This window comes from Ciona intestinalis, unplaced genomic scaffold, assembly GCF_000224145.3.
Source record: "Ciona intestinalis unplaced genomic scaffold, KH HT000094.2, whole genome shotgun sequence".
Taxonomy (NCBI): domain Eukaryota; kingdom Metazoa; phylum Chordata; class Ascidiacea; order Phlebobranchia; family Cionidae; genus Ciona; species Ciona intestinalis.
Window position 1 is genome coordinate 212456 of NW_004190416.2, and position 13735 is coordinate 226190.

The 13735-nt window shown below is 36.6% G+C and overlaps 2 protein-coding genes across 3 annotated transcripts in view; both read left to right on the forward strand.

The window, feature by feature from the left end:
• LOC100179132 (tetratricopeptide repeat protein 39B) overlaps window positions 1–2008 on the forward strand; it is an 11460-nt gene extending 9452 nt beyond the window's left edge. For both annotated transcript variants that reach the window (XM_009863098.3, XM_018815591.2), the window contains exon 16: window positions 404–2008. In XM_009863098.3, coding sequence (XP_009861400.1) covers window positions 404–506 — 103 coding nt within the window. In that variant the 3' untranslated portion in view covers window positions 507–2008. The remainder of the gene's footprint in view (window positions 1–403) is intronic.
• Window positions 2009–9591: 7583 nt separating this feature from the next.
• Window positions 9592–11470, forward strand: LOC113475061. Its single transcript, XM_026838501.1, has 2 exons — window positions 9592–10846; window positions 11250–11470. The coding sequence occupies exons 1-2, from the start codon at window positions 10327–10329 to the stop codon at window positions 11453–11455; spliced, it is 726 nt and encodes a 241-aa protein (XP_026694302.1). The 5' UTR covers window positions 9592–10326; the 3' UTR covers window positions 11456–11470.
• Window positions 11471–13735: the final 2265 nt, after the last annotated feature.

The window sequence follows — 13735 nt, forward strand, 5'->3', positions numbered from 1 at the left end:
ATGGGCATCTCTGGCCTAATCTAAGGTCCATAGGGTGTTACACTGTACGAACTAACCCATGTAGAATAGAATGTCCATATACAATGTTACTCTACTTATTCAAACAGAGTCACCCTACTTACCTAAATATGGTAGAATTGTAACTTATTTATCCTCTCGTGGGTGGAAAACGACAGTTTTTATAACAATTTACCTCGCATGTCACTTATTTGTCCTCGCGTAGAATGGCAATGACAGTCGTTATAAGACGGGAGTGCTGTTTCATACACCTCGCGCTTCATTTTGAGTTACCTCATATCTTTGTGGGTGATTTTATTTTTTTAATTATATACTGTTTGCTTCACAATTTAGACAACCTATCAATATATATATAGTTAACCTATGCATCTAACATCACTTACAGGAAAACGTACTCACACTACTCAATGGAGTCTCGTATTCACTTCCGCATACACGCTGCACAAACCAAACTCAACGAGATATCAAAACCAAGCTTTTCAACATGAAACAACGTGTCATAATAATAAACATTATGACATAATAGTAGCACACAATGGACATGACAATAATTTTTTTATTTTTTTTTTCTCAAATTAAATTAATTTTATTTTTCTATCATGAACATTCAAGACTACCATAATACGTTATGTGTATTTTTTAATCCATCTCTTTCTTTAAATGTGTTTTTTTTCTGTAGGTTTATTAAATATGTATTACCCCAATAGTGGACTATGCAGTAGTAACACATTCCCATCCATATAAGGTAGGGGAAGATGGGACACTTTTCATTCTATTTTCTCGGTGTCCCATTTTACCCCACCCATATAATGTAGTTATATTAAACTAAGCACTTTAGTATATAACATGTCTAACTCATTGATTGCATTTTTCGCTAAAATTATAATTTACGCAAATTGCAAACAGATAAAAAACAACGGTAATAGTCATTTTTACTGGATGTTAAATATTGTTTTTTAAAATAAATATTTTGTTATAAAGACTTTGTTTTGTTTCAAACTATTTTTCACCCTAACTTAATGGGTCATATGTGTCACCTGTGTAATTGAGCGTCGGTTGGGCCCTTTTGGTCGAAATCACTAAGTTTTAAGGAGTGTTTTTATTTTTTGTTGATTTTTGCCATGTTTTGTACAACATACACCCACACTGAACAACACTGGGTGTAGGTTTCCCTTAGTTCTGTTAGATGTCTTTGTTCAACATGTGATATGCGTTTGTAACTTTTTTTTTCCAATGTAATTTTAATTTTAGCTTTCCAATGTAATTTTAATTTTAGTTTTCCAATGTAATTTTAATTTTAGTTTTTTAATGTATTTTTAAGTTTAATCACGTTTGAAGAATTAACACTGTGTATGTGTTTCTTGTACATTTATCATTATCTTACAATCAATATAACAAGGGTGGGAACTTAAACCATGGTTTGCAAAACACCAACGGTTTTTGGTCATTTAAATTGTTATCTAACTTTTGGTGTTAATTGTTCTATTCTGTATGGGTGAGGTCCTACAGCAAGCCACGCCGTTGGACCTGGTATTTAAGCCAGAGTTGCTCTAGCTTAAACACCAAATAAGTAAACTATTTTATGTCCACTTCTTAATTCTTAAATTGGTTAAAAAATAATAATTTTATTAAACTGGTTTACTCATAAATTTACGGCTTCTATATAGCTATATTGCCCACTCTAAAATGCTCAAAAACCATTATATTTATACATTTTTCTCTGCCCAATTACCTACAAGTTTGTCATTCGCTTTTCAAATTAAAATCTTTGGCTGTTTTTCCAAAACGTCCCCCCTAACCTATGCATTTGTATGCAAATTTGAATCGCTATTTACGCTATGTAGGTTGTAGGCGAATGTTCCTCAAACTAAAAATTTTGGTGATTTTTGCAAATATGTCGTTTTGAATCTAACAGAGCACAGATCGAACTATAATTGTTTTATTTTGTTTTAGTAGCATTAAGAATAATACAAATATGACTTTGTTTGTCCTTTGTTCGCGAAATATGAACAGAATATGTTTAAAATAAAGTAGATAAGCTGTAGCTGTAACCCAGTGGTCACTAATGTATTGTCTACTTGGTCAGCTATAGAGAAAACAAAATCACCCATAAAGTTACGTATGTTGATAACTTGTTAGCGGGCACAAGGTGTATGAATAGTTAGGGTATTCGTGATATAGTAGGGTGGGGGAAGACGGGACACCTTTAGCACACAATATCGAAATATCCTGATCGTGTTTTAAACAAATAACAACGGTCTATGGGAATTGTGAGCATACGGTTTTATATTTCTTTGAATGTTCTTTGTTTACTACCAAATGCGACGAGAAAATAGAATAGAATAAAAGGTGTTCCATCTTCCCCCATCCTACTATACATGACTGTAGTTGCACCGTCGAGGATAAATAAGACAAAGAGGAAGTAAAACAAAACGACTTGTAATGCGTGTTATGAGTAAGGTGAAACTACATTGATTTATTACGTAACAACCGAATATTGTGTCAACTCTGAGCTAAATCATTACGCACACTTTCTACAGTCATCAGCTTTAATTAATATTTATCAGCTTTAATTAAATAAGCCAACTAAGTTGCGTTTTACCATTACGTATGTTTTTTATTCTTGGCGTATTATAACAACTGACAAATCATATTACAGCTTGCTTTGTACTGTTATTTCTTTTTACACGATATCGCAAGGATAAGGTTTCCTACATATAGATACGATTACATACATGGAAACTCCCTATAGCAGACACGAGGTGTATGAAACAGATCATTCATGTTATAACGGCTGTCGTTGCCACGCCATGCGAGGATAAACAACTAACAATAAACCATACAAGTAGGCCTAAAAACAATGGCACAACATAAGTGATGGAAGCTGTGTGGATAAACAAGTTACATTCAAGACGTAATGCATTGCGAGCACAAAAAACGCTGATTAATATTACTTCAAGCAAAGTAAGCACCGACGCCTCCCATACGAAGCGAAACTCTGTTTTTTGCTGCTTCATTGTAAATTGTTTGAGACGTTGAATGCAGGCACGAAGTAAGCGGTTTCGGTTATTATGGCGGTGATAGGTTCTAAGATAGGCAGGCCCATGGGTTGTATGTTAAAGTTTGATTGTAAATTGTCTAGTTTTTGCTGCTTTATTGTAAATTGTTTGAGACGTTGAATGCAGGCACGAAGTAAGCGGTTTCGGTTATTATGGCGGTATAGGTTCTGATGCTGATTGCTGAGATAGGCAGGTCCATGGTTTGTATGTTGAAGCTAAATCTGTTTAGGCAGCGATTTACAGATGGATAGAAGTAAAGGATGTAATGTTAACAATGGTTTTAAATGTGTTGTATTTATAGAACTGCAGGGTAAGATGGATAGTAAGCATACAATGTCCCATATTTCCTGGTCGTGTTTTTAACATATAACATCGCTATATAGAGTCGTGGCGATACGGTTATATAATTTTGTAAATATTCTTTGATTACTATCAAATGGAACGATAAAAAAGAATCAAAATGGACCATCTTACCCCAACCTACTATATATTGCACGAAGCGCCGTTTAGGTATTTAACATGTTGGTTGTAGGCAGCAGTTTTAATTCTAGATATATACATAGCGACTACATTAGCCTGGATTTCCAGCAGTGCAATGTTAGTACTATGGGCACGGTAAAGCAATGGGTTTATCAAGAAAGCATACAGATAACAATCACCCACAAAGTAACATGCATGGTAACTCGTAAACTGGCACTAGGTGTACGAACACCCGTGTTATAACGACTGTCGTTTTCCGGCCACGCGAGGATAAAGTAAGTTACATTCATTTAACATTTCACGGAATTAAAGCTCTGTATTTTGTATTTGAAACTTCTTCTATACTGAGACGGTTTTATATTATGTTGTGTCAGATGAGACTTCTGGGATTAATCGTATGTTTAGCAATTAGTGCTAACGAGGATACAACACGACCGCCTGCACTTCGTTACATCTTATTCTTGTTACAAACTCGCTTGGGAATTAATTTCCACGCGTTACGTAGTGTCGGACCGCGACAGTGACGACCGACGTAGGCATGGAATTAGTGTCATGTTCACAGCAAGCATAGTGGCATGGGGCTTGTATACGTGTGAGAATAACATGGTTGCTTGCAGTGAAGCCACATCTACAAGCCTTGATGGCAGCGTCGCGTTGCCAAAGTTTGTTGCATTAAAGGAATACGGGTTGCCGCAAAGTTGTATTAAAACTTTAATACGGTCGTCTAGCCTTTTAATAAACGGCTACGGGTAATGAAATTACGATCAAGGATAGAGGTTTTACAATGTGCGCCACGTCATTTAAGGGCGTGCTGATTAATGAAGACGAAAAGAGGAGACAGTTTATTTGGCGTTTGAAGTGTCGCCTATTGTGTAGATATTTAATACAAGTTCCCACCGTGACGGTAGCGGTGTGGTTGATAAACTGCCTTCATATGTTACATTCCCATAGCCCTTGCTATGCTCCCAAAGCTCAATGAGCTTATGTAGCTTTATCGCGGTTTAAAATCTGACTTGTTTTATTTAAATTGCAGATAAAACATTGTGTGGTCTGGCTAACCGACTGCAGCAGCACGTCGATCGAATTAGAAAGCAAGTCGTTCGATAAGACGACGTATTATCGCCGTCCGAGAGTAAAACGCCTTCCAATTGTAGTAATGGTAGGCAGGTCGTGCAGTATTAGCGTGTTAGAAGGAACTTCGTCTAAGGTTCCACGCAAAAAGCAATCGAAACATTATGAACCTTCCGCCTCTCGTTCAGGGTTCCATTCAGTTAACGACGCGAGCAGGCGAGCACTGCAGTCTTATACCAAATTGCAAAGCCGGTAGCATAAGAGTGCTTGACTCTTTATCAGGCGACGCAGTACCTCTTGGCTTGATTGGAAGGCAACAGAACGCTGCATGCTTCGTCAGCAACAGACCTATACGTTATTGTGGATGCTATATACGCGGTAATAGTACGCCGTATTGTGTATAATGTGTTTATATGAATGTATAGCGACGGTTTTCCAACCAAGGATCTAATGCTTCAGTTTGGTTAGGCGGTAAGTTAGCATTGTCAGTGACTGTATCGCTTAAAAAAGAATATGCCACCTTAGTCGCCTTAGTAGTCATATTCTTGAGGCTACTTCCGTGTATTTCACGTCGTACGCTTTGTGAAAGACGGTAACCAAGAATACTGTGCGTAGATACAGTTAAAATCCGGGTAGTGCGGCACGTTGTACTTTACTAGTTCCCTAGTTTTTTGTAACAGATAAATCAGTAAATGGTGTGTGGGAAAACAAATATGAATGGTGACGAAACCGTCTTAGAGCAACGTCATGTGAGTTTTTCTGTGTACAGGAGGAACGAGTATTGCCGATGACTGGATATAGGTTTGTTTGTGTAGCTGAATTACTTAGTTAAACTCTTTCGTACGCGTGCAAGGTTGTAGATGTCTAAACACACATTGTCAATTGGTGTTTTGTCTACAGTAGTGCGCTGTATATAGCGCGTATACGCTTCTGTTTTATACATAGGTACGTATACTGTTGCATTATTTTGTTCCATAATACCAGTAGTTCTCAACCTATTGAAAGGCGTACCCCTTTTGGTACATACAGGTGTTTTTCAGGTGGTACTCAAGTAACTATCTAGGTTCAATAATCAAAAAAATTACCAGTAAATGAAATAAAAGAGTAGGTTTTTTGACTAAAACCGTAACTTTTAAATAAACGTTGCGAGTTCTCTTTATAAAAGTGACACGCGAGTGGAAAAAGGTTAAAAAAGCTGAATTATCATTATTTCAGCTGTATATTGAACTGTGTTTTAAAAATTAACAGCGTTTTTTTAGAGTAGTGAAGCTACGGTTTTATTATTCAATAAATATTCTGCTTATTACCAAAAGGGAATATAAATGAATAAAAATATGGGCCATCTTACCCCAACCTATATATATATATATTGGTGGAGAGCTTGGTTTCGGTTAAGGTTTGTATCTATGTTACATAAGATAAGGGTTTAGTTTCGAAAATGATTAACTTTTTTCAAGTACCGGTGTATCTAGTTCAAACAACTTAATATTGGCGACCCTGCGACAGAGCATCAGTCATTCAGGCTATGCAATGTTAACTATTGAGAGCATAATTAATTTTAGTTGATTGTGGCGGCGTTTGGTATTTACTTGAGAAAAAAAGGTCAATTACCCATTGAAATATTTAGAATCAAGTTCAGATTCGAGTTCCGCACTAACAAATATACAGAAAGTCGTAAATTTCTTGGCTTTCTACTTTTACGAGATTGTGTCGTTTGATCTTCCACGGTGTTTGTCGATTGTAAATTTGTCAGAACTTATTTTATTACAATATACTAGCGTTCTAACTTACACCAATTGTTTGGTTTCAAAAGTGCTTTGACTTATTGTAGGGTGGGGGAAGATGGGACATCTTTTCGTTCCATTTCCTCGTCCAATTTGGTGGAAAACAAAGAATATTCAAAGAATTATAAACCGTATTATCACGACTACCAAAGAACGGCATTAATTGTTTAAAACACGTTCAATATATTTAGAAATTATGTGCTAAAGGTGTCCCGTATCCCCCCACCCTTCTATATATGTACTTTGAATCAGAGGCTACAATCTTATTGTAGCTATATATTTTAAGCTGGGAATTTTTGCGGTTACTATACGTTTAAAGAAGAGTGGGGAAAGATGGGACACATTTAGCACATAATATCTAAATAACCTGTGTTTTGAACAGTTAACAAAAGTCTACAGGAGTTGGAAGATACGGTTTTATAATTCTTTAAATGTTCTTTGTTTACTTCCAAATGGGAGGATAAAATTGAATGTGTCCCATCTTCCCCCACCTTACTATATAGGTATTGATATTTTCATAAATATTCAACACGAATATTGCTTTATAAACACGTACGCCTGTTATAGCAGCGGGCGCTATAAAAGATTCTGTTACAGGATACTCGCCTACGTATATTCTATATTAATTTGATCCACATATACTAAAATGAACCGTCATGGCTTGTTGTTTGTTTAGTATTAGTCATAGAGTTTATTACTGTGAGGTAAGATGGATACCGTTTGCACATAACATCCCATATTTCTTAGGCGTGTTTAGGAGCACATGGTTATGTAATTATAGTACTGTGGGGTAATTTGGGACACCTTTGGTGCAAAATATACAAATATCCCGACCGTGTTTTAAACAATTAACAACGGTCTATGAGGGTCGTGAGGATACGGTTTTGTAATTCTGTAAATATTCTTTGTTTTCTATAAAAGAGACGATATTTGAAAACATGGAACATCTTACCCCGCCCTACTATATACGTTTATCATGTACAGAAAACACAAATAGTGACAATAAGTTTGTTTGCTTTCCTATCTAAGTAATAGATCGGTCATGCAGTGATTTACGACCACATCGGTGTAAATGGTCGACGACACGACAGTTTCCAGTCGTTTTCGGTGAAATTTACACCCACTAAGCGTCGATGTTTGTTCAGTTTTGTGTAGAACGAACCTTTTATATTATAGACATAAAGAAAAATAGATGAGTTTCCCAGCCGTAACAGTAATTCTACGCATCCGAAAATAGGAACTATTTTTTAGGACGTATAGTACTGTGGGGTAAGATGGATACAGTCAGCACATATATTCAATATTTTGTGATCGTGTTTTTAGCAATTGCCAACAATATTTTATAAGAGCGCGAGGATACGGTTATATAGTTCTGTAAACATTCATTGTTTACTACCGATTGGGACGATGAAAGAGATTGAAAACATGAACCATTTAACACCAATATACTATAACATAACTTTGACAGTCACTTGTAACAGGCAGTTTATTACGTTTTCACCTATATAGTGAGCTTTAACATTGTTTTGCAGGTAAATTTCAGTCATTTTACTCTGTTTAAAATTGATTTTGTTCCGTGATCGAATGGATAAGTGAATTTATGTTTTGCATTAATTCGTATTTGTCTCTTCAATTACTATAACGAAGAACAAGAGTTCCATATCTGAACGAAAATATGAGATAAAGCAATAAATATACAATCTTTAAACGCGCAAATGGATAAGACACATACGCACAAGTAATTGATAATGAGTGTGAGTTTACACTGAAAACAAATAAATAGACATAAAAAACATAATTTTTGTTTTATTTTCCAACACGATAGCGAAGATACAAATTATTAAAACAACGGAGAGAAGCGGCGACAGTCGTTAAAACACGTTATGAGAATATGTGAGAAAGAGCGCGGAAAAAACACCTGCAGATTGATCCGTCGCCATAAAACGTCGGATTACCTGCTGACGCCATAAACCGTTGGCCGTTTATTGTCGTTTAATGATATTTATTTTCCCCTTTTTAAATATTAGATCACTATATATGTTATATACAGTGTATATTGTGTAAAGAGAAAATATAAGGGATTTTTTGATCGCGTGAGCGTTTGTTATAAAATATGAACAATCTGCCAGCAAATACTGACTTCAGTTATCTTTAAAAATGCGTTCATGATAAGAAATAGTTACCATATTAGTATATTCCTGTTTTGTTTTAGGCCATTTTGTGCGAAAATGAATATTTGGGTTTTATTGAACGTTAGATTTGGTTTTACCCACAGCGGGTTTTGAACCTTGAACCTTCTGGGTCACCCATATTAGTGGTTATTATTGTTGTTAACTCAGTACGTAGGCAGGTTAGTTAACATAGCGCGCCAGTATACATAACTATTGCGTTGTTGTATTTGTTGTTTGACATAATATTATTTTAAAAACATTGCCGCACGGTAGACGATACCTTGGTGACAAAGAATTACGATTACGTTTATATTATAGGTCAGTGTAAGATGGTCCATCTTTTCATTTTATTTTATTATTTGGTTGTAAACAAAAAACATTTTCAGAATTGTATAGCCTAACCGTAGTCCCACAATTCTAAAAGATCGTTGTTGTTAATTGTTGAAAACACGATAAGAAAATATGGAAAACATGTGCTAACGGTGTCCATCCTACCCCGCAGCACTTATACTTTATGGGAACAGTTTTCGCATAGGTGTAAAAATGTTCGAGCTCTTGGGTGTCGATTATTGCAACACGATTGTTACGAAAGCAGAATAGGATATATAATGCAAGGGTGCCATACGAATTAGATATGAGATGTTATGTTCTTATGGTATCCATTTTACTTTACATTGTTATAATAGGGCGTATAGTTTTGTGTAGAACGTACGTGTCGATGCTTGTATCAACCTTGGAGTGCAGCGACAGAAACAGGCGGAGTTTGAGTTATATTAAACCTGTCGGTGCATAATTTATAACGATAGAGTGGCGTCGCTGCAAAAAAGATGGCTGACGACAGGACAGAAAAACGTCGGCGGGCCATTACAGTTTTATGGGCCTGCTCCCTGGGCAGTGGAAGCGATTTATTGAGCGACAAAATCATTAATTATTCATCAAATTCCTGTTCGCGTACCCTTCCCCGTCGAACAAGTTAAGCTTGAGCAGAAACTTTCATAATTATGATCTTCACGGGCAGAAGGTTACAGGGTTGCATGAGGACACTCAAAGCTTAGTCTGTTGTGTTTTGCGCGGCATTGAAGTCGAATTTCGGGAAATTCTGAGGCCAATTTTATAGATTGAGGAAAATGCGTAAAAAATGGGTAGTATGTGTTAGAATAATTAATTTTAAGGTGCGATGTTGAATTTTGTAAAGGTATTTTGATTTTAAGAGAAAAAAAAACGTTTTTTAAAATATGATGCTTGTTTTGAGTTTCGGCGTAAAGGTCTATTGGTAAACAGAAATTTCAGGCTAAAAGTTTAACGTTTTTGTGAACATAAGAAAATTTTCTGGGGAAATGAAAGATCGCGCCCGCTTGACGGTAAACGAAAATTTTAGGCACAACGTATTAACGGTTTGTACTCTTTCGTAGACATCATTTTGAGGGAAATGTCACATTTTGAAAATTATGTCGGTGATCTGTCGTATATTAAAAAATAGGTTTGTATAAACATGAGAGCTATTTCGAATTCGCAGTAGATCTACAGGCAATGTGGGATATAGTGGGAATCGTAGACGCTGCACTGTTTATAGTTATACTGTTGGGTAAGATTCCATATTCCTAATCATGTTTTGAACAAGTAGCAACGCTATTTTGAAGTCTCTGGTCTATGGCTACAAAATTCGGTAAATATTTTTTGTGATTTAATTTTTATGTGTTTTTACCCAGGTCATAAGTAGCAAATATAACCAGATATAGCAACATGCAGAGCGCTTGCCCCCAGCAAATAGTCTGGGACCCTGCCGTGGTAGCTCCTCACCATTTTGTTGCACATCCTAGCCATGCAGGAGGGCTTGTCCATATCGCCCAGCATACCGGAGAGGGAAGCATCGGTGCTACAATGATGCAAGACATGAACGACAAAGCTTTAGCATCAGGTTACATGCAAATGAACCCGGCAATGGGCAGAGGTGTCACCCCTGTGTTTGTGAAAGCAAATGACGGATCAAACTGGTTTCTCCAGCATCATTATCCAGCGCCCCAAATGCCCATGGCGCCCCATCCTTACCCAGGGGTGCAGTACGTCACATTCCAACCCCCTATGTCGACTATGGGTCACCTGAACCCCCTCCAGCCCCAGCATATACAAGTCAAACCAGGGGACGTGTTGGACCCCCACAGCGTTGGACGAACGGTCACTATGTCAGAGGTGAACCAACTTCTTCCACCGATCGAACCGAGAAATATTCTGATTCCGAAACGACGCAGTGGGCAAGGAAATTGTAAGTTAAAAATATTTTTAGAATTGTAGGTAATTTGTAGTAATGAGCCGACTCGTCATTGTAGGGCGTAGGACTCTATATGGGTTAGAATGTGCATATACATTGTTGGGGTAATGTCAACTCATGCCTAAATTTCTAAGTTCCCTGGTGTGCTTTAATTGCCGTGGCACCTCACACATAAAAAAATACAGTTTTGGGTTTATAATGGGCAAACTTAGGCCAAATCCCGGGTCCCAGGGCATGCACTACCGTATAACCTTCACCGTATAGAATAGGCAAAATCTTTTTTATTAACGCCTTATTTTTAGCGCCTTATTATTTTTAACGGTTCTACGTTAGTGCATGCCTTTTTAACGCATTTTTAACGCCTTATTACACATTCTCTAAAACACCTTTTTTGCAGCCGTTGGTTTTTCCCGGGTGAGCAATGCTACCAACTGTGAAAGGTCGTTAAGAGGGAGCAACGTCGGTACGCGGAGACGAAGTCAGTCGTTTGAAAGCAACGAGAGTTCATTAGCCGGTGAGTTGTTTTATATAATTTTATCCTGTTTTTGCAGAGGATTTATTGTGACACATAACGCTAGTAAACAGATATATTCCAATTTTTAAATATTTTTTCACAAAGTAACATACGTGGTAACTTTAGATGTATGAACCAAAACAACCATGTTGTAACGACTGTCGTTTTCCCACTACGCGGGGATAAATAAATTACATTGATTTATTCGATCAAAAAGATTTAACCTTGAAGAATATTAAAAAACACATAAAATCTATAATGTGTCCTACGGTGTGATACGCCATTTCCCGGGTATAGGCCAGTATTGGCTGCTATCCCAAAAACACATCTACAAAAAGGGAATACACAACGAGTTGTTTGAAGCCTGTTCCCGCAAACCGCCTATTGATTTGAATTAGGGGGCGCTGATTCCTATTGAGTTGGCCTATGTAGCAATTTAAACTTAAAATCAGGGCTCGATATTTAACAATAAAGCATTTAAAACTAATTCAGACACCAAATCAATCCAATTTCAAAGTGTCTTGCAAATACTCCTGGCTGAATTTTTAGGTTCTCTACAAACTATAATAAAATTCGCATACGCCAAAGCAGTTAAATATATAGTAGGGTGGGAAAAGATGAGACACCTGTTCATTCTATTTTCTCGTTCAATTTTGTAGTAAACAAAGAACATTCAAATAATTATAAAACCGTATCCTCGCGACTCCAATAGACCGTTGTTAATTGTTTAAAACACCATCAGGATATTTGGATAGTATGTGCTAAAGCTGTCCCGTTTTATTGCAACCTGGGTTCAAAGTGTCTCGCTACAACGCTACTTAAACATTTACCAAGCTTCCGGAGCGGCGTACCGAGTTTCTTATCTTCTATCATAAACACAATTAGGTGAATTATAACAGCCACTTAAGCCCACGATACACAGTGTGTTGCTTTTTATTATTTTATGTGAAGGTTATTTGCGGTAAGGCCAAAGTACCGTGTAATTTTTGCCCAATGGGAAAACAATGCTAATTTAAAAATAATATGTTAACAAATAACAGATGCTTTATATTTCAAAGCAATTGAGTTGTGATTATTTTAAACGGATATGTTTAACATATTATGCGTATTTGATCAAGGAATACGTTATTGTATATTAAAATGGCGTCTTAAAGAATGTTCTCTTATTTTTAGATGACTTCAATTTCAAACGTTTTTTTTGGGCAAGAGTAATACAAGTATATAGTAGGGTTGGAGAAGATGGGACACCTTTGGCACATACTATTACATCCTGATCGTGTTTTAATCAATTAACAACGGTCATTGGGAGCCCTGAGGTTTAATAATTTAATTTAATAATTCAATGAGGATATGGTTTAAAAATAAAATTTGAATGTTCTTTGTTCACTACCAAATGGGATGAGAAAATAGAATGAAATGAGTCCCATCTCCCCCTACCCTACTATATGTAAAATATATCGATTGCATTTGGCTGTCGAGTACTTCAAATGTTGATTGTTTCCAACTCAGCGGTCGCTAATGGGTTGTACAAATTATCAGTCAATATAATTTCGCAATACATGCAACAGCGGGGACGAGTTGTGCAACAAATTCACATACGGGCACGGTAGTATATATATAGGAGTCCATGTTATAATTAATATAGTAGCGGCGAAATTAAATATATCTAAAGAATTATATAACCGTATCCTCACGACTTAAAGATCGTTGTTAATTGCTAAAAACACGATTGGAAAATATGCCCCCCCCCCCAAAAAAAAAAACAACAGTAAAGTAGGTTGGGGGGAATGGGACACCTTTTTATTCTGTTTTCTCGCCCCATTTGGTATTAAACAAAGAACATTCAAAGAATTATACAACTGTATCTTCACGACTCCCATATACCTTTGTTAATTGTTTAAGACATCATCAGGATAATTATATATTATGTGCTAAAAGTGTTCCCTCTTCCGACCCCCTTATACCTTGAATTTTAATATAACCGTTTAAATCTGTATTGCAGGTAATGGGTTCCAAATCCCGTTGAAAAAATCCAGCCATTCAGCAATGCCAGTTATTGAGGCGACAGTTGAACGCATGGAAGGCGTTGGATGCAGAATTCCTGACCCGATACAACAACGTAGTGTGACTGATATATTGGAATATTATTTCTCCGACGATCGCTTGTCCAGAAATGGTTATTTATTGAAACAGGTGAGTCCCTTCAGCGGATTGTCCATGTTATTGCGAAGGTTGTTTGCTTAGTATTGGGTTTATAAAAGATTGGACGCATAATATAAATAATATGTAACTAATAATGAACGTCACTTATTTATCTTCGCGTGACGGGAAAAAGACAAGCGTTATAACACGGGTGTTTTGTTTCATAT

What these genes read in the sequence shown, in the direction of transcription:
- LOC113475061 (XM_026838501.1), top strand. Translation starts at nt 10,327, where the DNA reads ATGCAGAGCGCTTGCCCCCAGCAAATAGTCTGGGACCCTGCCGTGGTA. An exon ending in ACGCAGTGGGCAAGGAAATT is followed by an intron (nt 10,847 to 11,249) that starts GTAAGTTAAAAA and finishes CCTTTTTTGCAG; the next exon opens with CCGTTGGTTTTTCCCGGGTG.